General features: G+C 42.8%; 2 protein-coding genes across 2 annotated transcripts in view; one reads left to right on the top strand and one right to left on the bottom strand.

Moving 5' to 3' along the window:
- The window catches only part of LOC115188791 (angiotensin-converting enzyme 2), a 17,454-nt gene extending 15,251 nt beyond the window's left edge, over positions 1–2,203 (top strand). The window contains exons 14-18 of the mRNA XM_029747642.1: positions 179–237; positions 347–447; positions 615–731; positions 1,024–1,218; positions 1,875–2,203. Of these exons, the coding sequence (XP_029603502.1) occupies positions 179–237; positions 347–447; positions 615–731; positions 1,024–1,218; positions 1,875–1,971 (569 nt within the window). The 3' untranslated portion in view covers positions 1,972–2,203. The remainder of the gene's footprint in view (positions 1–178; positions 238–346; positions 448–614; positions 732–1,023; positions 1,219–1,874) is intronic.
- LOC115188793 (uncharacterized) lies at positions 2,104–23,148 on the bottom strand. Its single transcript, XM_029747643.1, has 8 exons — positions 22,991–23,148; positions 22,652–22,773; positions 20,660–20,756; positions 10,186–10,337; positions 9,280–9,497; positions 7,590–7,727; positions 7,208–7,347; positions 2,104–2,748 (listed from the first exon to the last, which is right to left on the bottom strand). Exons 1-8 carry the CDS (start codon positions 23,000–23,002, stop codon positions 2,530–2,532), a joined length of 1,098 nt encoding a protein of 365 aa, XP_029603503.1. The 5' UTR covers positions 23,003–23,148; the 3' UTR covers positions 2,104–2,529.

The following is a 23,148-nucleotide window of genomic DNA, read 5'->3' as shown; positions in this document are numbered from 1 at the left end:
TCACATGAAGTAGTACAAAAGTACAGAGGACCCATGTGAGACCAGATTCTGTATCTAGCTCACTATCTAGTATGCATAGTCAATACATCGCTCCATACTAAGTTGTATGCAATTTTAGATATAGTTAAAAGTGATATATTCTATATATAATAATACATATTTTGTATCTGTTCATCAGTCTCAGAGAATGCCTACAAAGTGAGGTTGAGTCTGAAAGCAGCTATGGGTGACAAGGCAGTGAGTACACTAAGATGAATTTACTGTGGTTGGAAAACAGCTGCACTACCTTCTCCTTTAGACAATCTCTTCATATAATCCAGTTGAACTGACTTTGTTTCTCTTCCAGTACATTTGGAACGGCAACGAGATGTACCTGTTCAAAGCCAACATGGCCTACGCCATGAGACAGTATTACCTTGAGGTCAACAAGACGGAAGTTCTTTTCACGTAAGTGTTTCACAATAAAAGTCCACCTAGACATCACTCTCAGCTTTGCTTCTCTTTATGTCATTCACTCCCATCACATTCCAGAATGAAAATGTATATTTATTGTATCAATATTATTTATTAGAATCTTGTGACATCAAATAATTGTATTATTATCTTTGTTCCAGGACTGAGAACATCCACACCTACAAGGAGACAGCCAGAATCTCTTTCTACTTTGTGGTGACTGACCCTGCCAACCCTGCCGTGGTCATTCCCAAAGCTGAGGTAGAGGCCGCTATCAGGTAAAGGAGTCGACCCTTGAACGTGAGCTGATTAAACATGCTAAAACAAACTTTGCCCGATCATATCTGCCAAACTGATTGAGTGACACCACAAGACTGTCTGAAACAGAGTAATAACACTTCGTGTAGCATTCTTGATGTGGTTTCTGAAACTACAGCCATAAACAAAGTTGCATTTTCCCGCCAGCATTCAGTAAATCCTGTTATGGGTGTTTTATTCCAGTATTTGTACTTGTAACACTCCTAACATTACCCATAACCCCACGACTCAGGCCATCGTCCATTTCACTAGGTTGTCCAGAGGTCGAATCAATGACGCATTCAAACTGGACGATAAAACTCTGGAGTTCGAGGGTCTCCTAGCAACGCTGGCCCCGCCCGTGGAGCAGCCGGTCACCGTCTGGCTGGTGGTGTTTGGGGTGGTCATGGGACTGGTGGTCTGCATGGGCTGTTACCTCATCATCTCTGGCTTCAGAGACAGGAAGAAGTGAGTCTAGGCCGTATTCATAACAAGGTTGATCATCTCAGGTTTCAGAGACAGGAAGAAGTAAGTCTGGGCCGTATTCATAACAGGGTTGATCATCTCTGGTTTCAGAGACAGGAAGAAGTAAGTCTGGGCCGTATTCATAACAGAGTTGATCATCTCTGGTTTCAGAGACAGGAAGAAGCGAGTCTGGGCCGTATTCATTATAGGATTGCAAAATTCTTCCAACCAGGATCTCTGGAAAACCAGGGAATTTGGGCAAAGTTACCAGGATTTTGCAACCCTATTCATAAAGCATACCAGAGTAAGAGTGCTGATCTAGGATCAGGTCCTCCCTGTCCATGTAATCATGTAATCATTATGATCTAAAAGGCAAACCTGATCCTAGGTCAGCGCCAACTGTGAGATGCTATGTTGTTTTAAGGAATGAAGAGTAAAAAGAGAGGTTCAAATAAAGATTGAACCAAACTTAATCCTGAAATCTAGTCAACCTAAATCAACAACTTCAAGTATTGGACATGTATTCGACCCAGGTCTGGAAGAGACAAATTAATTGCTACATCACTTGCAAATTGTGAGGTTGTTAATAAAATATGGAAAATGTGTCTTAAAATTGCTTAAATGAACATGACACAGTTCTTTCTCTTCTATATCTCCAGAAAATGTGCAGCGAAAGCTGAAGAGAATGCAGAGAACCCCTACGGCGTGACCAACAAAACATTTGAGAGGGAAGAGGATGAACAGACAGGATTCTGAGTCGGTGATTGTCAGTATGAAAGTTTGACAGAAGACTTGGCAGATCTGAAAACCCCCTACAGCAACAGCTCTTTCAAGCATTAGAAGTTGGATCATTTGTTTAAATTATGTATAAATTCAAGACATTTGTATCATTTTAGAATACATTTTATTCTAAATAAAAATACTTAAGTCACAGAAAAATAATATAAAAGCATTACTCATCTGACTAAACTATCAATAACTGAAAAATGATTTGTGTATGATACATAGCTACTTCTCTCTGCAATAGCAGAATAACAGGTCACTGCTGCATTATTGCATTACACATACATATTGTAATACCAGTACACCCCCATACTTTTCCTGGGCTCTGTTTCTCTACATTCACTCTACAGTACATTTATGGTAGCCAGTATAGTCCACTCAGCAATCATCATTGTTTTCCAGGGACTCATGGGATCAATACAAAAATACAAATGACATGGTATAAAACAGTGGTATAAAATGGTGGTATAAAAATACACTATAGAAACTACATAGATTAACATAACATGCAGAAACAACAAACCCTCTTCATCATTTATGGATGACAAAGAAGAATGACTGGTCCCCTGTCATCCCCTGGGGTTTCCCCAAATCTACTTTGGTCTCATTAGAAGTGCGGATGAACCAGCCCTGGCAGTAGGCGGACTCAAACCGGCGCTGTTTGCTCATTTCAGCCTTCATGTAGAAGACAAACGCCTGGATCTCCTCATCATCCTTCCTGATGCTTTTCAGTCTGTGTTTGTCACAAGCCTGAAAGGATATGTACAGGTTAAAGCTATAATTATTATTATTCAACTACATTAAATAACAATTCATTTTAGTCGTTGTGCATATCTACCTAAATCTGTTTTTAAAGCCTGAATGGACCTGTATAGTATAGGTAACACCATTCACTACTCAAATTCAACATGAACATGGAATAACATGAACATGGAATAACAACAACCTGGAATAACAACAACCTGGAATAACAACAACCTGGAATAACAACAACCTGGAATAACAACAACCTGGAATAACAACAACCTGGAATAACAACAACCTGGAATAACATTAACAATAGTCCTTGGTTTCATTTCCTTTACTGACTACTATGAAGTTATTTGAAAAATATGCAATTAGTGGTGAACTAAAACTACATATAGTAGCAATTATATTGAACATCTTAAATTCTTAAATCCTTAAGAGTCTATTGATGCACATCTGTGTGTGAATCTAGTGAACGTAATAAAAAAAATCCCCACCAAAATCTGTCAGTTTAAAACCTCTTTGGGCTAGTGGGCAGTATTTTGACGTCCGGATGAAAAGCGTGCCCAAAGTAAACTGCCTGTTACTCAGGCCCAGAAGCTAGGATATGCATAGAAAACTCTAAAGTTCCTAAAACTGTTAAAATAATGTATGTGAGTATAACAGAACTGAAATGACAGGCGAAAGCCCGAGGACAAACCATCCCCCCAACAAAAAAAATTCTGCCTACCTCTGATTTCAATGGCTGGCACTTTTATAATAAGGCGAAACCCTCCCAAATTGCAGTTCCTAGGGCTTCCACTAGATGTCAAGTCTTTAGAAAGAGTTTCAGGCTGGTTTAAAGAAAAATTTGCCAGAAATTGTAGTTTTTCTAGGTGCTCCCATGTTGGCTGTAGTGTTTTCAAGCGCGTGAATGAGAGAGCGTTCTTTGGTATTTTCCTCCAGTAAAGACAATAACGATTCTCCATCTTACATTTTATTGATTATTTACATATTAGGGTACCTAAGGTTTGATTATAAACATTGTTTGACTTGTTTGGATAAGTTTATTAGTAACGTTTGGGATTCATTTTGTATGCATTTTGAGGGAGGGAAATCGGTGGATTATTGACTGAAGTGCACCAGCTAAACTGAGTTATGGATATAAAGAAGGACTTTATCGAACAAAAGGACCATTTGTAATGTAACTGGGACCTTTTGGAGTGCCAACAGAAGAATATCTTCAAAAGGTAAGGCATATATTATATCGCTATTTCTGACTTTCGTGTCGCAACGGCCTGGTTGAAATATGGGTTTCATGTTTTTGTATGCGGGGCGCTGTCCTCAGATAATCGCATGGTTTGCTTTTGCTGTAAAGCCTTTTTGAAATCTGACACCGCGGCTGGATTGACAAGAAGTTAAGCTTTATTTTGATGTATTACACTTGTATTTATATGAATGTTAAATATTTATATTTCTGTCGTTTGAATTTGGCGCTTTGCAATTTCACCGGATGTTGTCAAATCGATCCCGCTAAAGGGATTTGATGCATAAGAAGTTAACCATTTCACAGTCTAGCTAACAATGTGGTGGCGTGGTGTGTGAAATCAAACGCAGGCCCTCACTTCCCCTTCTCACTGCTGGTCGAGAGCAAGACAGGCTTTATTCACTCACTCTTACATAATAAGGATCCCACGAGTGCCAAAGGTCTCTAGGAAGACTACTTGTCCTGCAACACGTGCTCCACCTCCATTCAGTTCAATTCCCATGTCATTACTGACACCACCCAAAGTTGACGGCTCCTGGCCCCATTTTAATCTAGCAACACAGGAGGTAGGTGGCACCTTAATTGGCGAGGATGGGCTCGTGGTAATGTCTGGAGCGGAATTAGTGGAATGTATGAAATACATCAAACATCCAGGCTATATCACATCCGGCCGTGATTGGGAGTCCCATAGGGCGGCGCACAATTGGCCCAGCATCGTCCAGGTTTGGCTGTCATTGTAAATAAGAATTTGTTCTTAACTGACTTGCCTAGTTAAATAAAGGTTAAATTAAAAAAAAAAAGTAAATTAAAAAAAACACATGGTTTCAGGTGTTTGATGCCATTCTGTTCGCTCTGTTCCAGCCATTGTTATGAGCCGTTCTCCCCTCAGCCTCCACTGTCTTGCAAGTACAGTAGAAGTTCCTATTGGAGATAGACTCCCGGGGAAGTGGTCACCGGTGAGGGCAGCAAGTTGAGGGCTTGACTCTAATCACTCCTGTACCGTTCAGCAACGCTACTCATGACCAGATGTTATACCACACTGTCTAACATCGACTGTTCTATTTCAAACCACCAGCTGTTTCTCATGAAGGAACTCATCTCAGCTGCATCCTGGACATGGGAGAGCCCCTCAGCTGGTAATGAACACAGCTCAGACATGTAAAGTCCCTATTGATCACTGTGTTGAAGTTAACTTTCCCCAACGACGCCACATTTTTTATTTTACCTTTATTTAACTAGGCAAGTCAGTTAAGAACAAATTCTTATTTTCAATGACGGCCTACCGTGGAACAGTGGGTTAACTGCCTTGTTCAGGGGCAGAACGACAGATTTTTACCTTGGCAGCTCAGGGATTCGATCTAGCAACCTTTTGGTTACTGGCCTAACGCCCTAACCACTAGGCTACCTGCCGCTCCGTTGTTCCCTAGAACAACTTAACATACCCAGTCACTAACAGCAAACATACCTGTTCTGTATATTTCCACTATCCTTAAAATACTCACTGAGTTGCACGAATTGACTGAGTCTGTCGTGCCCATATCACCCAGTTGAAGGCTACCTCCATTATACATTCCTCTGTAAATATCAAGGTGAATGCTGCAATTGGTTCCTTTAGCAGTGAAAGGGTGATTGGTGAACAGATTGTGACCTCTCTGGTAAACAACAATACTGTATGTGAACACAATCTGGTCCTGGAATGACTCATTGTTGGTGAATGCCTGTAAACTGACTGGTTGTGCGCCGTACCTTTCATATGGGTTATGACCCTATGTCTGTGCTGCCTAGTGCCTGGCGGAAGAGGGCAGGTATGATGTCACTACTGACTGTGAAAATGCTGGTAAAAGTGACCCCTTTGACAATGTAGGGAGTGACGTCTCGGTCCCTTGTACCACTACAATAAGGAGCCAGAGGTCTGACTATAGCTCGCCTGAACCACCTAACCCCAATATCTATTAGAGGGCCTGAACCACCTAACCCCAATGTCTATTAGAGGGCCTGAACCACCTAACCCCAATGTCTATTAGAGGGCCTTGAACCACCTAACCCCAATATCTATTAGAGGGCCTTGAACCACCTAACCCCAATATCTATTAGAGGGCCTGAACCACCTAACCCCAATATCTATTAGAGGGCCTGAACCACCTAACCCCAATATCTATTAGAGGGCCTGAACCACCTAACCCCAATGTCTATTAGAGGGCCTGAACCACCTAACCCCAATGTCTATTAGAGGGCCCTGAACCACCTAACCCCAATATCTATTAGAGGGCCTTGAACCACCTAACCCCAATGTCTATTAGAGGGCCTGAACCACCTAACCCCAATGTCTATTAGAGGGCCTGAACCACCTAACCCCAATATCTATTAGAGGGCCTTGAACCACCTAACCCCAATGTCTATTAGAGGGCCTTGAACCACCTAACCCCAATGTCTATTAGAGGGCCTGAACCACCTAACCCCAAAGTCTATTAGAGGGCCTGAACCACCTAACCCCAATGTCTATTAGAGGGCCTTGAACCACCTAACCCCAATATCTATTAGAGGGCCTTGAACCACCTAACCCCAATATCTATTAGAGGGCCTTGAACCACCTAACCCCAATATCTATTAGAGGGCCTGAACCACCTAACCCCAAAGTCTATTAGAGGGCCTTGAACCACCTAACCCCAATGTCTATTAGAGGGCCTGAACCACCTAACCCCAATGTCTATTAGAGGGCCTGAACCACCTAACCCCAAAGTCTATTAGAGGGCCTTGAACCACCTAACCCCAATGTCTATTAGAGGGCCTGAACCACCTAACCCCAATGTCTATTAGAGGGCCTTGAACCACCTAACCCCAATGTCTATTAGAGGGCCTTGAACCATCTAACCCCGCTTTTGACACCTTGTAGAGTCCATGCCCCGACAAATTGAGGCTGTTCTGAGGGTAACTCAGTATTAGAAAGGTGTTCCTAATGTTTAGTATAGTCCATGTATGCTCATCTGTGACCTTGTGAGGAGTTATTTGTGTATCTGTAGAAATATCCTCTCTTTAGGGAAGTACTATTGAGAGACTATTGTACTGTTTTGGCGCACACGCTCTCTCCTTGCTGCGCTGCAATAAATATACATATCATTTGAGAACCCAACTTGATACTATAATTTTGTCGTTTCGTTTTTCAGGACCTTACTAACATTAGTCTTAGCAGCAGAAAGCAGAAGGCTATGTGCTCACCTCAACACAGAGAGAGACTCTCTCTCCGTCCTTAACACACTTGAGGAAACAGTTAGAGCTGGTGAAGTTGAGGACCACAGGGACCCCCCGAAACTCTCCGTCCACACAGTCAGACTTGTAGTGATAGATGGTGATTTTCTCTGGAATAAATCAATCAACAAATCAGTAATCAGTTATTACCATAGTAACAAAAAAAACATTGGGATAAAGTTAGCGTTCGCAGTCTGTAGTCTATACAGTTTAGACTGTCCATCATCAAGTTAATATTTACACATAATTGCCATTGCAACGTTTAATAAACACAGTTCTATATTTTTTATCATGATAAAAGAATAAGAAAAATCGACGGCATAATACAAAAACACATTATTATATAACAAACCTGGAGTTGGTGACAAACTAGGAATACTCCACATCCTACGTGTATGTTTACGCCGAAGGTACGTGCGGTATAAATAGTTTTCAATAAAGATGTTGTCCAACTGTTGTATTTTTTCCAAGTTGCCCATTCCTCGAGACACTGAACACAAAGAGAGAAACAGACAAAATGGCCATCAGAAAATACAATGAAGAAGATGAGGAAACATACCTCAACAAGCTCGTCGTTTGGATGATGTCATTGTTTGGGCCCCATGGCAGGTGAAGCTACACAAGTGAAATAAACCCATGGTGCTAAGAGTGGAGGAGATGTGGAAAGGATCCAGTCTAGTTTATAACTATGTAGAGGAGATGTGGAAAGGATCCAGTCTAGTTTATAACTATGTAGAGGAGATGTGGAAAGGATCCAGTCTAGTTTATAACTATGTAGAGGAGATGTGGAAAGGATCCAGTCTAGTTTATAACTATGTAGAGGAGATGTGGAAAGGATCCAGTCTAGTTTATAACTATGTAGAGGAGATGTGGCAAGGATCCAGTCTAGTTTATAACTATGTAGAGGAGATGTGGCAAGGATCCAGTCTAGTTTATAACTATGTAGAGGAGATGTGGCAAGGATCCAGTCTAGTTTATAACTATGTAGAGGAGATGTGGCAAGGATCCAGTCTAGTTTATAACTATGTAGAGGAGATGTGGAAAGGATCCAGTCTAGTTTATAACTATGTAGAGGAGATGTGGAAAGGATCCAGTCTAGTTTATAACTATGTAGAGGAGATGTGGAAAGGATCCAGTCTAGTTTATAACTATGTAGAGGAGATGTGGAAAGGATCCAGTCTAGTTTATAACTATGTAGAGGAGATGTGGAAAGGATCCAGTCTAGTTTATAACTATGTAGAGGAGATGTGGAAAGGATCCAGTGTAGTTTATAAATACGTGGACATGGTGATTGTGATACAGTATTCATGACCAGGGTTTCACTTCTCTGTTGGAATGGTCATGGGAGATAGTGGGGGTAATGAAGGAAGTGTATTTTACATTACACAAACGAACCTGTATTTACTCAGAAATTATGTGATGAAATGGTTAATTCCCAGTAATAAATATGAAAATATGATACTTTCTATAAGCACCACGAGCCACGATTTGGAACCAGTTAGAGTTAAATAAATTGTAATTATACTGTAATAAAATATGATTGTTTCTACAAGCACCGCAATTGCCCACGATTTGGAAGCAGGTAGAGCTGAGTAAGTAATAACAGAAAGTATCTGTTGTCACCATACAATGTCTTCTTAAATGCCAGGCAAAAACCAGTAGGAACAGTAGAATAAAATGGTACAGAAGCGCTGCTCGGGTGGCAGTACTGATACTATTAATAAAAGGAATAGCCTACTTACCAACCAGACGTGTTGAATCTGTTGAAGTAAGCACCAGAACATACCCAGGGTACACCCTGGTTAAATGAAAATATAGGGTGGCCTGCTGTAGTCTAGCTTGTGGTTATATGCTGCCACTCCCCAGTGATCATGTATCGTGTCTGCCTGGGTACGAAACCATCCCACTATCTATTGAACACAATCTTCTCCTGTCTTTCCTGTCCCCTCTACTCACTGTCCTATCAATTAAAAGCAAGTCAAAAATACAAGTGGGCTAGGAACTTCCCCCACTGCTTAAAAATATAGAATAATAAGTCTTACCCAGTGTGATTTTGCTGGACTCTGCGACCATGACAACCTCGTTGAAGTTACAATCCGACTTGCCACAGTTGTGACAAGAGCTCCCGTCACCGCAGCCACGCCCCCTCACCACGGAGATTCTGGTGTTCGTCATGGCAACCACGAACAGACCGTCAACCTCATCATCGGCTTTGTTGACTTCCTCTTCCGTGAGGTCTTCCACGGGGCGATAGGAGTCACTTTATTCAGGGACGATACATGACGTTATTACACATTGTTATGGAGATTTGTGTGAGGCCAGTGGTCCATTAAAACAGGGTTTCTCAAACTCGGTCCTGGGGGCCCCCCTGGGTGAACGTTTTGGTTTTTACCATATCACTACAAAGCTGATTCAAATAATCAAAGCTTGATGAAGAGTTGGTTATTTGAATCAGCTGTGTAGTGCTGGGGTGGGGTGGGTGGGGGGGCAGGACCGAGTTTGGGAAACATTAAAATACATTATACACAAAATATAATATGCATGGAATATACAGTGAGCTCCAAAAATATTGGACTGTGACATATTTTTGGGCGGGTTTGACTCTGTTCTCAAGCACTTTGGATTTGAAATGATACAATGACAGTTTAAATTGCAGACTGTCAGCTTTAATACAGCTAATGTATTATTTACTATTGGGCACAAAATTATCTAAAACACAACCAAAACAAACAGAAAATGCATCCAACAAATTTGTAGAGTCACAAGCTTCATGTAATCATTACGTGCTAGGAAACCAAATACTTAAATATGTATTAAAGTAGTAAAAAGTTAAGTAAATTTGTCCCAATACCTTTGGTCCCCTAAAATGTGGGGACTATGTACAAAAACGGTTCATGGATGACTGACTGATTGGTTAACTGACTGATTGGTTGACTGATTCAGCCCACCTCTCCAGGTCATCCAGGTCGTCCTCTCGTCTCATCTCCAGGCTGAAGCTGAGCATGGTGCTCTCCTTGGAGAACGGGTGGAGAGCCCTGGCCTCAGCCCCCTCCTCTGGGCATCTCTCTGGTGGAGGAGCCCTGCTGGCTTGGTGGACAGTCTAGAGAGATGGGAAGATAACAGACAAGACTATCTGAATAACAACCCTGATGTCCTTCCTCTTTCTATCTGGGGAGGTGAAGAAAACTGTACCATGAACAATGGCATCGTCTCTGTCAATGTAAGGGCTTCATTAGCATGGGAAACATATGTTCACATTGCCAAAGCAAGTGAAATAGATACAATTAAAATAAACTAAAATTAACAGTAAACACTCACAAAAGTTCCAAAAGAATAAAGACATTTCAAAAGTCACATGTCTATATACAGTGTTATAATGACGTGCAAATAGTTAAAGTACAAAAGGGAAAATAAATAAACATCAATATGGGTTGTATTTACAATGGTGTTTGTTCTTCACTGGTTGACCTTTTCTTGTGGCAACAGGTCACAAATCTTGCTGCTGTGATATAACACTGTGGTATTTCACCCAGTAGATATGGGAGTTTATCAAAATTAGGTTTGTTTTCGAATTCTTTGTGGGTCTGTGTAATCTGAGGGAAATGTGTGTCTCTAATATGGTCATATATTGGGCAGGAGGTTAGGAAGTGCAGCTCAATTTCCACCTCATTTTGTGGGCAGTGTGCACATAGCCCGTCTTCTCTTGAGAGCCAGGTCTGCCTACGGCGGCGTTTCTCAATAGCAAGGCTATGCTCACTGAGTCTGTACATAGTCAAAGCTTTCCTTAAGTTTGGGTCAGTCACAGTGGTCAGGTATTCTGCCACTGTGTACTCTTGGTTTAGGGCCAAAAAGCATTCTAGTTTACTCTGTTTTTTTTGTAAATTCTTTCCAATGTATCAAGTAATTATCTTTTTGTTTTCTCATTATTTGGTTGGGTCTAATTGTGTTGCTGTCCTGGGGCTCTGTGGGGTCTGTTTGTGTTTGTGAACAGAGCCCCAGGACCAGCTTGCTTAGGGGACTCTTCTCCAGGTTCATCTCTCTGTAGGTGATGACTCTGTGGGGTGTGTTTGTGAACAGAGCCCCAGGACCAGCTTGCTTAGGGGACTCTTCTCCAGGTTCATCTCTTTATAGTTGTTTGATTTGTTTCCTTGTAACTGCTCTTTTCTGGATTTTGATCATCAGCGGGTATCGGACAAATTCTGCTCTGCATGCATTATATGGTGATAGGTTTGCAGAATTAAGCATGCAGAGTCTGAATTTTGTGTTTGTCACATTTTGTGAATTCTTGGTTGGTGAGCGGACCTCACAACCATCAAGGGCAATGGGTTCTATAACTGATTCAAGTATTTTTAGCCAGATCCTAATTGGTATGCCAAATTTTATGTTCCTTTTGATGGCACATGTTTCTTGCCTTGTCTCTCAGATTGTTCACAGCTTTGTGGAAGTTTCCTGTGGTCCTGATGTTTAGGCCAGGGTATGTATAGTTTCCTGTGGTCCTGATGTTTAGGCCGGGGTATGTATAGTTTCCTGTGGTCCTGATGTTTAGGCCGGGGTATGTATAGTTTCCTGTGGTCCTGATGTTTAGGCCGGGGTATGTATAGTTTCCTGTGGTCCTGATGTTTAGGCCGGGGTATGTATAGTTTCCTGTGGTCCTGATGTTTAGGCCGGGGTATGTATAGTTTCCTGTGGTCCTGATGTTTAGGCCGGGGTATGTATAGTTTCCTGTGGTCCTGATGTTTAGGCCAGGGTATGTATAGTTTCCTGTGGTCCTGATGTTTAGGCCAGGGTATGTATAGTTTCCTGTGTGCTTTAGGGAAACAGTGACTAGATGGAATTTGTTTGTTGTCCTGGCAACTGAACATTTTTTGGAACACCATTATTTTTGTCTTACTGAGATCTACTGTCAGGGCCCCGGTCTGACAAAATTCCCCTGTTTCTATCTCGCTCTCTCTCTGACTAATATTCAGATTAATGGGTTCAAACAGAAACTCAAAACATCAAACAATGTTGGTCACTTCTGGTAAATATCTTATTCATATGTTGCGCCTCAGTCACATCAAGCCATTGTTCTGAAAATGATCAAGCCGCCCTCTACCAGCAGCATGGTTGCCATGTCCGTGGTTTTCCTTCTAAATTGGGCTGTTGAAAACGATGTCGCGGGTAAAATGTATTGGTCGCAGGTTGAGCTACTTTTACATTTCTTAAAAATATATTTCACTGTGACCTGCTGCTGCTGACTATCAGGCAGTGAGGCAGCTTGTTGCTGAGTGAACGAGAGAGACTATTTTAACATCACTGTATATAGACATTATGACATTTGTAATGTCTTTATTCTTTTGGAACTTCTGTGAGTGTAATGTTTACTGTTAATTTGTTATTGTTTATTATCTACTTCACTTGCTTTAGCAATGTTAGAAATATGTATCCTATACCAATAAAGCCCTTAACAATGACATTGCGTGAGTGGTGGGGGAGTGAGTGGGGGAGTGAGTGGTGGGGGAGTGAGTGAGTGATGAGAGGAGCCGGAGTAGTACACACGCACGGCATGACACCTTTTTTCCCAGTTAGGCTATTTAGTGTCATTATGGAGACACCTACAGTATTTCTAACACTTTTTCCATAAAACATATTAACACGCTAGAACTGATGCACATAAAGAAATATGGCGACAAAGCACAGGAAAACGACTTGGTCGTTTAAACTGCATTTTAATGTCGACTTTGCTTATGGAAAACCATACTGTATGAAGCGAAGAGTGGACATTTGAAATGGAAGTTATGGAACTCCCTCGCCTGCTTCTGTTATGGGGAAACGTTAAATGAAAATGACATTAAAATGCGGAGAATGATACATTTGCATCTGTTGGCCAACAATTAGTATATTGATTTCTATGCCTATGTAGGCTACTGTAGCCTTGTCACGTTCGCTATCTTCAAACTCCCGATCATAAATAAACCAAGGCGCAGCATGCATGGAATTCAACATCTTTTAATGAAAATTAAACTCAACAAAACAGGAGAAAAACAAAACATGACGTTCTGGGGCTGCTCACAAGCAGCTACACAAAAACAAGATCCCACAATCACAGGTGGAAAAAAGGCTGCCTAAGTATGATTCCCAATCAGAGACAACGATAGACAGCTAGCTGCCTCTGATTAGGAACCATACTCGGCCAAAACAAAGAAATAAAACAACAGAATGCCCACCCCACATCACACCCTGACCTAACCAAATAGAGAAATAAAACGTCTAAGGTCAGGGCGTGACAGTACCCCCCCCAAATGTGCGGACTCCCGGCCGCAAACCTGAACCTATAGGGGAGGGTACGGGTGGGCATCTACCCTTGGTGGCGGCTCCGGTTCGGGGCGTAGCCCCCGCTCTGCCCGCTGATCCCTCCGCTTTTGTGTAACCGGACCATGGATCATCGCCGGAAGCACTGAACTGGGAACCCCCGCTGGAGGCTCCAAACTGCGGGCCGTCTCAGGAGGCCGCGGGCCACCATGGATCATCACTGGAGGCCCCGGGCCACCATGGATCATCACTGGAGGCCCCGGGCCACCATGGATCATCACTGGAGGCCCCGGGCCACCATGGATCATCACTGGAGGCCCCGGGCCACCATGGATCATCACTGGAGGCCCCGGGCCACCATGGATCATCACTGGAGGCTTCGTACGTGGAGCCGGAACAGGTCTCACCGGACTGGGGAGACGCACTGGAGACCAGGTGCGTGGGGCTGGCACAGGATATACTGGGCCGTGGAGGCGCACTGGAGGTCTGAAGCGTAGGGCTGGCACAACCCGACCTGGCTGGATGCTCACTTTAGCCCGGCAAGTGCGGGGCGCTGGCACAGGACGAACTGGGCTGTGAAGGCGCACTGGCGACACAGTGCGTAGAGCTGGCGCAGGATATACTGGGTCGTGGAGGCGCGCTGGAACGTAGGGCTGGCACAACCCGACCTGGCTGGATGCTCACTTTAGCCCGGCAAGTGCGGGGCGCTGGCACAGGACGAACTGGGCTGTGAAGGCGCACTGGCGACACAGTGCGTAGAGCTGGCGCAGGATATACTGGGTCGTGGAGGCGCGCTGGAACGTAGGGCTGGCACAACCCGTCCTGGCTTGATGCTCACTTTAGCCCGGCAAATGCAGGGCGAAGGCAACGAGTGCACCGGGCTGTGAATGCGCACCGGAAATACGGTGCGCATCACCGCATAACACGGTGCCTGACTGGTCACACGCTCCCCACGGTAAACACAGGGGAGTTGGCTCAGGTATCAACCCTGACTCCGCCCATCTCCCCGTGTGCCCCCCCAAACATTTTTGGGGGAGCTGCCTCTCGGGCTTCCGTCGTTGCCGTGACTCCCGATCTTGTCGCTGTTCCTCCCTCGCTGCTTCCACTTGTTCCCATGGGAGGCGATCCTTTCCGGCCTGGATCTCCTCCCACGTCCAGGATCCTTTGGCATCCAGGATGTCCTCCCATGGCCAACTTGTCTTCCCAGTAGGCGCACGCTACTTGGTCTTTTTGTGGTGGGATCTTCTGTCACGTTCGCCATCTTCAAACTCCCGATCATAAATAAACCAAGGCGCAGCGTGCATGGAATTCAACATCTTTTAATGAAACTTACCAAAACAGGAGAAAAACTAAACGTGACATTCTGGGCTGCTCACAGGCAGCTACACAAAAACAAGATCCCACAATCACAGGTGGAAAAATGGATGCTTAAGTATGATTCCCAATCAGAGACAACGATAGACAGCTGCCTCTGATTAGGAACCATCTTCGGCCAAAAACAAATAAACAAACAACATAGAATGCCCACCCCACATCACACCCTGACCTAACAAATAGAGGAATAAAACGTCTCTCTAAGGTCAGGGCGTATAAAATGGTAGGCTTGTCACAATAAATATGTTGAAATGACAATATCACTGGAGCCATTGCAAATCAATTCGTTTTTTTATTTCTGGATAGCCAGGGGCCATCTCAAACACTCAGACATCATTCAGAAATTAAGCATGTGTGTTTAGTGAGTCTGACAGATCAGAGGCATTAGGGATGACCAGGGACGTTCTCTTGATACAGTTGAAGTCGGAAGTTTACATACACCTTAGCCAAGTACATTAAAACTCAGTTTTTCACAATTGCTGACATTAAAATCCCAGTAAAAATTCCCTGTCTTAGGTCAGTAAGGATCACCACTTTATTTTTAGAATGTGAAATGTCAGAATTGTAGAGAGAATGATTTATTTCAGCTTTTATTTCTTTCATCACATTCCCAGTTGGTCAGAAGTGTACATACACTCAATTAGTATTTGGCAGCATTGCCTTTAAATTGTTTAACTTGGGTCAAACGTTTCACATAGCCTTCCACAATAAGTTGGGTGAATTTTGGCCCATTCTTCCTGACAGAGCTGGTGTAACTGAGTCAGGTTTGTAGGCATCCTTGCTCACACACGCTTTTTCAGTTCTGCCTACACATTTTCTATGGGATTGAGGTCAGGGCTTTGTGATGGCCACTCCAATACCTTGGCTTTGATGTCCTTAAGCCATTTTGCCACAACTTTGGAAGTATGCTTGGGGTCATTGTCCATTTGGAAGACCCATTTGCGACCAAGCTGTAACTTCCTGACTGATGTGTTGAGATGTTGCTTCAATATATCCACATACATTTCCTGCCTCATGATGCCATCTATTTTGTGAAATGCACCTGTCCCTCCTGCAGCAAAGCACCCCCACAACATGATGCTGCCACACCCGTGCTTCACGGTTGGGATGGTGTTCTCCGGCTTGCAAGCCTCCCCCTTTTTCCTCCAAACATAACGATGGTCATTATAGCCAAATAGTTCTATTTCATCAGACCAAAGGACATTTCTCCAAAAAGTACCATCTTTGTCCCCATGTGCAGTTGCAAACCGTAGTCTGGCTTTTTTATAGCGGTTCTGGAGCAGTGGCTTCTTCCCTGCTGAGCTGTCGATATAGGACTCGTTTTACTGTGGATATAGATACTTTTGTACCTGTTTCCTCCAGCATCTTCACAAGGTCCTTTGCTGTTGTTCTGGGATTGATTTGCACTTTTCGCACCAAAGTACGCTCATCTCTAGGAGACAGAATGCGTCTCCTTCCTGAGCGGTATGACGGCTGTGTGGTCCCATCAAATCAAATTTCAAAAGTGTTTATACTTGCGTTCTATTGTTTGTACAGATGAACGTGGTACCTTCAGGCGTTTGGAAATTGCTCCCAAGGATGAGCCAGACTTGTGGAGGTCTACAATTTTTTTTCTGAGGTCTTGGCTGATTTCTTTTGATTTTCCCATGATGTCAAGCAGAGAGGCACTGAGTTTGAAGGTAGGCCTTGAAATACATCCACAGGTACACCTCCAATTGACTCAAATGATGTCAATTAGCCTATCAGAAGCTTCTAAAGGCATGATATAATTTTCTGGAATTTTCCAAGCTGTTTAAAGGCACAGTCAACTTAGTGTATGTAAACTTCTGACCCACTGGAATTGAGATACAGTGAATTATAAGTGAAATAATCTGTCTGTAAGCAATTGTTGGAAAAATTACTTGTGTCATGCACAAAGTAGATGTCCCAACCAACTTGCCAAAACTATAGTTTGTTAACAAGAAATTTGTGGAGTGGTTGAAAAACAAGTCAATGACTCCAACCTAAGTGTATTTAAACTTCTGACTTCAACTGTAAGTGCTGAATTGGACAATTTTTCAATTTTTCAAAATGTAACAAGTATTTTTGTCAGGGACAATATATGGTGTAAAAGTACCTACTTTTTTAAAGGAATGTAGTGAAGTAAAAGTTGTCAAATATAAATAGTAAAGTACAGATACCCTAAAACACTACTTAATACTGTAAATTATTTTTACACCACTGGATTTAATAAATAGGCTATATTATAACTTCAGTTAATTGTTGTTATAGCCTTATGTTATTGTACAATTATGACTGGCCATGTTAAGTTAATGAAATTGGATGTTATCAATTATGATCATGATCACAGTACTAACGCAACTGCCAATCAGCTGTTTGTTGGAATTGATTAGATTGAAGGTAACAGTCAGTCAGACTACAGGTAAATAAATAAAAACACTGGCTGTTGTTGACAAGCATATTGTTCACATTTGGTTCAGTGATTGAAATTACGACCCCATCCTCAGTAGCCTATTCGGCAACGGAAGTACTTATTACCTTGAAATCGCCTCGATATTCATGTTGAATGAATTAGTCTGTAAATTTGAACTAAGCAAGCTGCTAAATCATTTATGTTACAGCCAAACACAACTTCAACACCATCATTAAGTTTACTGAAGACAACAGTGGTAGGCCTGATCACCAACAACGATGAGGGAGCCTATAGAGAGGAGGTCAGAACTGGCAGTGTGGTGCCAGGACAACAACCTCTCCCTCAATGTGAGAAAGACAAAGGAGCTGATCGTGGAATACAGGAAAAGGAGGGCTGAACAGGCCCCCAATAACATTGAAGGGGCTGTAGTGGAGAATGTCGAGAGTTCATGTTCCTTGGTGTCCATATCACCAACGAACTATCATGGTCCAAACACACCAAGACAGTCATGAAGAGGGCACGACAAAACCTTTTCCCCCTCAGGAGACTGAAAAGATTTGGCATGGGTCCCAGATCCTCAAAAAGTTCTACAGCCGCACCATCGAGAGCATCCTGACCGGTTGCATCACCGCCTGGTATGGCAACTGCTCGGCATCTGACCGTAAGGCGCTACAGGTTCACTATCTACTTCTCGCCTGGTTCACTAACTACTTCTCTAATAGAGTTCAGTGTGTCAAATCGGAGGGCCTGTTGTCTGGACCTCTGGCAGTCTATGGGGGTGCCACAGGGTTCAATTCTCGGGCTGCTATTTTCTCTGTATATATCAATGTCGCTCTTGGTGCGGGTGATTCTTTGATCCACCTCTACGCAGACGACACTATTCTGTATACTTCTGGCCCTTCTTTGGACACTGTTAACAAACCTCCAAACGAGCTTCAATGCCATACAACACTCCTTCCGTGGCCTCCAGCTGCTCTTAAATGCTAGTAAAACGAAATGCATGCTCTTCAACCGATCGCGGCCCGCACCCCCGACTAGCATCACTCCTCTGGACGGTTCTGACTTAGAATATGTGGACAACTATAAATACCTAGGTGTCTGGCTAGACTGTAAACTCTCCTTCCAGACTCACATTAAGCATCTCCAATCCAAAGTTAAATCTAGAATCGGCTTCCTATTTCGCAACAAAGCCTCCTTCACTCATGCTGCCAAACATACCCTCATAAAACTGACTATCCTATCCTCAATGTCATTTACAAAATAGCCTCCAACACTCTACTCAGCAAATTGGATGCAGTCTATCACAGTGCCATCCGTTTTGTCACCAAAGCCCCATATACTACCCACCCCTGCGACCTGTATGCTCTCGTTGGCTGGTCCTCGCTACATATTTGTCGCCAAACACACTGGCTCCAGGTCATCTATAAGTCTCAGCTCACCATAGCAACACCCACCCGTCACACGTGCTCCAGCAGGTATATTTCACTGGTCATCCCCAAAGCCAACACCTCCTTTGGCCGCCTTCCCTTCCTATTCTCTGCTGCCAATGACGAACTAATTACAAAAATAAATAAATAAATATATATTTTTAATTACTGAAGTTGGAGACATATCTTCCTCACTAACTTTAAGCGTCAGCTGTCAGAACAGCTTACCGATCGCTGCAGCTGTACACAGCCCATCTGTAAATAGCCCATCCAACCAACTACCTACCTCATCCCCATATTTGTTTTTCTGCTCTTTTGCACACCAGTATTTCTACTTGCACATATCCCTACAGTGTAAGTTGCTAAATTGTAATTACTTCGCCACTATTGGCCTATTTATTGCCTTACCTCATTTGCACACAGTGTACACCGATTTTTCTATTGTGTTATTGACTGTACGTTTGTTTATCCCCTGTGCAACTGTGTTGTTTTTGTCGCACTGCTTTGCTTTATCTTGGCCAGGTCGCAGTTGTAAATGATAACTTGTTCTCAACTTGCCTACCTGGTTAAATAAAGGTGAAATATTATTATTATTATTATTATTATTATTATTTTTTTTTTTTTTTTTAAATACAGAGGGTAGTGCGTACGGCCCAGTACATCACTGGGGCCAAGCTTGCTGCCATCCAGGACCTATAGACCAGGCAGTGTCAGAGGAAAGCCCATAAAATTGTAGGAGACTCCAGTCACCCAAGTTATAGACTTTTCTCTGCTACCGCACAGCAAGCGGTACCGGAGCACCAAGTCTAGGACCAAAAGGCTCCGGAACAGCTTCTACCCCCAAGCCATAAGACTGCTGAGATATTTTCTTCTTCTTGAACTGCACTGTTGGTTAAGGGCATGTAAGTAAGCATTTCACGGTAAAGTCTACACTTGCTGTATTCGGCGCATGAGACAAATAAAATTAGATTTAATTTGATTTTGTACACTGCTGCTACTCGCTGTTAATTATCTATGCATAGTGTTGTTATTGTGTTCCTTTTTATTCTTTTTTTACTTTAGTTTATTTGGTAAATATTTTCTTAACTCTTCTTGAACTGCACTGTTGGTTAAGGGCTTGTAAGTAATCATTTCACGGTAAGGTCTACACTTGTTGTCCTCGGCACATGTAACAAATAAAGTTTGATTTGATATTCAAATTCCTTAGCTAGTCATTAGTTCACAATAATTATTATTTTGATGGAAAACAGAATTTTGCTTCTTAAGTCGATATTCACTCGATAACGTTATTGAAAAATGGTTTATTGGCTAAATGTGCCAACAATTTGGCTAGTTTTTAGGCCTTGTGGGCAGGTTGAGTAATCAATTTGAACCGGACCTGGTAACCCTGACCGGCGGCGTAATAGTGGTGCCCTAAAGTCGTGATAAGCCCCGTCATTCTGGGTGAGGGTACGGCTGTTTAGTCTAAATTCCCCTATTGTGCCTGGAAATAAGATGACATTGCTAAACGAGTCAAATATTTAGTAGTTAACAACTTTGCCAGCATTATCATGTCGTCAAATGTACTTTAGACAGATGGCAATGTTGTCATCTAGCAAAGTTCGTCAAAAATAGTTAACAATGCTAACGCCAGCTACCTCAATTTTAGCTAACGTTATACTGCATCTAAAGTCAATCTGGCGACATCAAAATGAGGACAAAAGGTTTTGCTACTAATTATTTGCATCCTTTTGAATGGCATTGTATTTCTAAGCCACTGTAACGCACTTTTGATGACATCTTAATCAGTGCTCATTGACGATACATTTTAGTAGAATGCTCAGTTGGGCATTAGTTCAAAACAATATTGTGATGAAACATGCAACCCGTTAAGAGAGTGAGGTAATATAAGAACTCTTCTCCAGCTATATCACTCACCAACATGGGGTTTCCTTCCGTCAGAATCTTGGCGAAGGCTTCCGGGGATAGATCCTGTAGGTCCACTCCATTGATCGTCAGGACCTTGTCTCCTTCTCTGAGGAACAACAACACCACATACCTGTATATATTATTTGTATATATATTATGTTTTTTCATCGCAACTGCCAACCACAGGAGGAATCTCAATGACTGCCTGCTGCCGCTCTGCTAATCATCAGATGGGGGGAAAGAGAGGAGGCAGAGGGCCCACGTGGGTAACTATGGGTGCCCTGCCTTGATTGGGTAACTGATCAATAAAACAATTAAAATAAACTGCATAATCAATAAATGTGACTGGTCAATATGTCGGTATGACATTTTTGTATTATCATTTTAAAAATATTTTTTTATCCAACCACCAGAGCCCGATCTCAATGTTCAAAATACACCAGAGATTTAGCGACCGAAAATCAATAGTTAATAAAAAAAAATAACTGAATTAAGTTTTATCACAAGCACATACAGGTGTCTGCCAAAATAAAGGAAACACCAACAAAATGTCTTGAAGGGTGTTGTGCCACCACGAGCTGCCAGAACAGCTTCAATGCGCCTTGGCATAGATTCTATAAGTGGACCTAATCCATTGCACCTGACACCATAACATGTAATTTGTAGCCAACTATAGGCTACAGATTGTTGCCATAGACATACTATCCATAGAAGGATTTTGTAACCTCTTACCCTGGCAATTTGACTGTTAAACTCATGGGTACACTAGCAATGGATGCCAGTCCTGACTTGAATGGGAACTGCCATGTTTGGTTCCAGCTGTCGGTTTGCCTTTTGCAGATTTCAAAATATAATATTGCGGGAAAAACGTACCGTTTGGAAAGCAAATGAAAAGAGAAGTGCTGAAAAGAGAAGACTCATCTCTCTGTAGAACCAATAGAAAATGTTTTACTCAACAACACCCAATGTGTAGCTCATCTTGAGATAGGCTTTTGCTACGACGGGCGCATCGGTCATCACCGTGAGTAGCCTATGGCTTCATCTTCATCACTAGAAAAGTCTATTGTTTGCTTGACTTCAAGACCAGATTGATCTCAGTTTGTCAGAGCAGCCAGTCATTTCGGTCATTTGTGTGGTATTAAAAAAGATTCAGCTAATGTCTTCTGGCATGTAAATTATGTAGAATTGCATGAAATGCATTTTTAAAAGGCAGATTTTTTTTTAAAGGGGATCTATAAAAAGCCCTGGGGCCTATGATTTCTTAATTTGGCCCTACACAGACCCCCGTGGTTCAATCTCCACAGACCCCCGTGGTTCAATCTCCACAGACCCCCGTGGTTCAATCTCCACAGACCCCCGTGGTTCAATCTACACAGACCCCCGTGGTTCAATCTCCACAGACCCCGTGGTTCAATCTACACAGACCCCCGTGGTTCAATCTCCACAGACCCCCGTGGTTCAATCTCCACAGACCCCCGTGGTTCAATCTCCACAGACCCCGTGGTTCAATCTACACAGACCCCCGTGGTTCAATCTCCACAGACCCCCGTGGTTCAATCTCCACAGACCCCCGTGGTTCAATCTACACAGACCCCCGTGGTTCAATCTTCACAGACCCCCGTGGTTCAATCTACACAGACCCCCGTGGTTCAATCTACACAGACCCCCGTGGTTCAATCTACACAGACCCCGTGGTTCAATCTACACAGACCCCCGTGGTTCAATCTACACAGACCCCCGTGGTTCAATCTACACGGACCTGGAGAAAAACAATACAGCTTTTTATGACATTCAGGGGTGGAATTACCAAATTAAATAACTCTGTGACCTCACCCCTGACATTAGATCAAAAACTATTTATTTACATCATAAAGGAGTTTTACTATGGGAAGTCCCTATTGTTTCCCCCTAAAATGTCTCAACTCCTCTATCCTTAAAAGGTTTCAACCTACAGTATATTCAAATTCTTCACAGATAAACAGAGAGGTTATCAGAGGTTACCTGGCGAAGGCTCCTCCTCCTTGTCCTCCTTTCTTGAACTTGAGGACCTTCTCCACTTCATAGTGGTGTTTCCCATCCTCCTCTGTGTGAAGAATAGAGATACCTCCCTTCACAGGTGAATCCTATGGACCGGAATGGAAAACATAGCAACTCACATTACCATACATGGTTGAAAACAAAGCCTTAGCCTCCACATGACGACTACTACTGTATACATTGTTGAAAAGACCAAAGATCATATCCCTTATCCCTCACATTTCTACTACCCTACATTGTTACAATTCAAAGACAAAACTACAACATAAACTGGAAGGGAAGTGATGCAGTCATATCACTTACTTTGATATCCATATCCTTCTCTCGGTCTTCCTACTGGTAGTATGTAGGCAGTCTCCCCACTGGTAGTGAGTGTTAGCAGTCTTCCTACTGGTAGTAAGTAGGCAGTCTTCCCACTGGTAGTGTGTGGGCAGTGCCACAAGTCCTGACTTAAATAGCTT

This window comes from Salmo trutta, unplaced genomic scaffold, assembly GCF_901001165.1.
Source record: "Salmo trutta unplaced genomic scaffold, fSalTru1.1, whole genome shotgun sequence".
In the NCBI taxonomy this organism is placed as follows: domain Eukaryota; kingdom Metazoa; phylum Chordata; class Actinopteri; order Salmoniformes; family Salmonidae; genus Salmo; species Salmo trutta.
The sequence above is the reverse complement of the archived record's forward strand: the minus strand, read 5'-3'. Positions and strand labels throughout refer to the sequence as shown.

Excerpts from the sequence above, each read along its gene's own strand:
- LOC115188793 (XM_029747643.1), bottom strand. Across the intron at positions 7,728-9,279 it reads GTCCAGCAAAATCACACTGG|TGTCTCGAGGAATGGGCAAC; the intron begins GTAAGACTTATT and ends CTTTGTGTTCAG. Across the intron at positions 2,749-7,207 it reads GAGTCTCTCTCTGTGTTGAG|GCTTGTGACAAACACAGACT; the intron begins GTGAGCACATAG and ends ATATCCTTTCAG.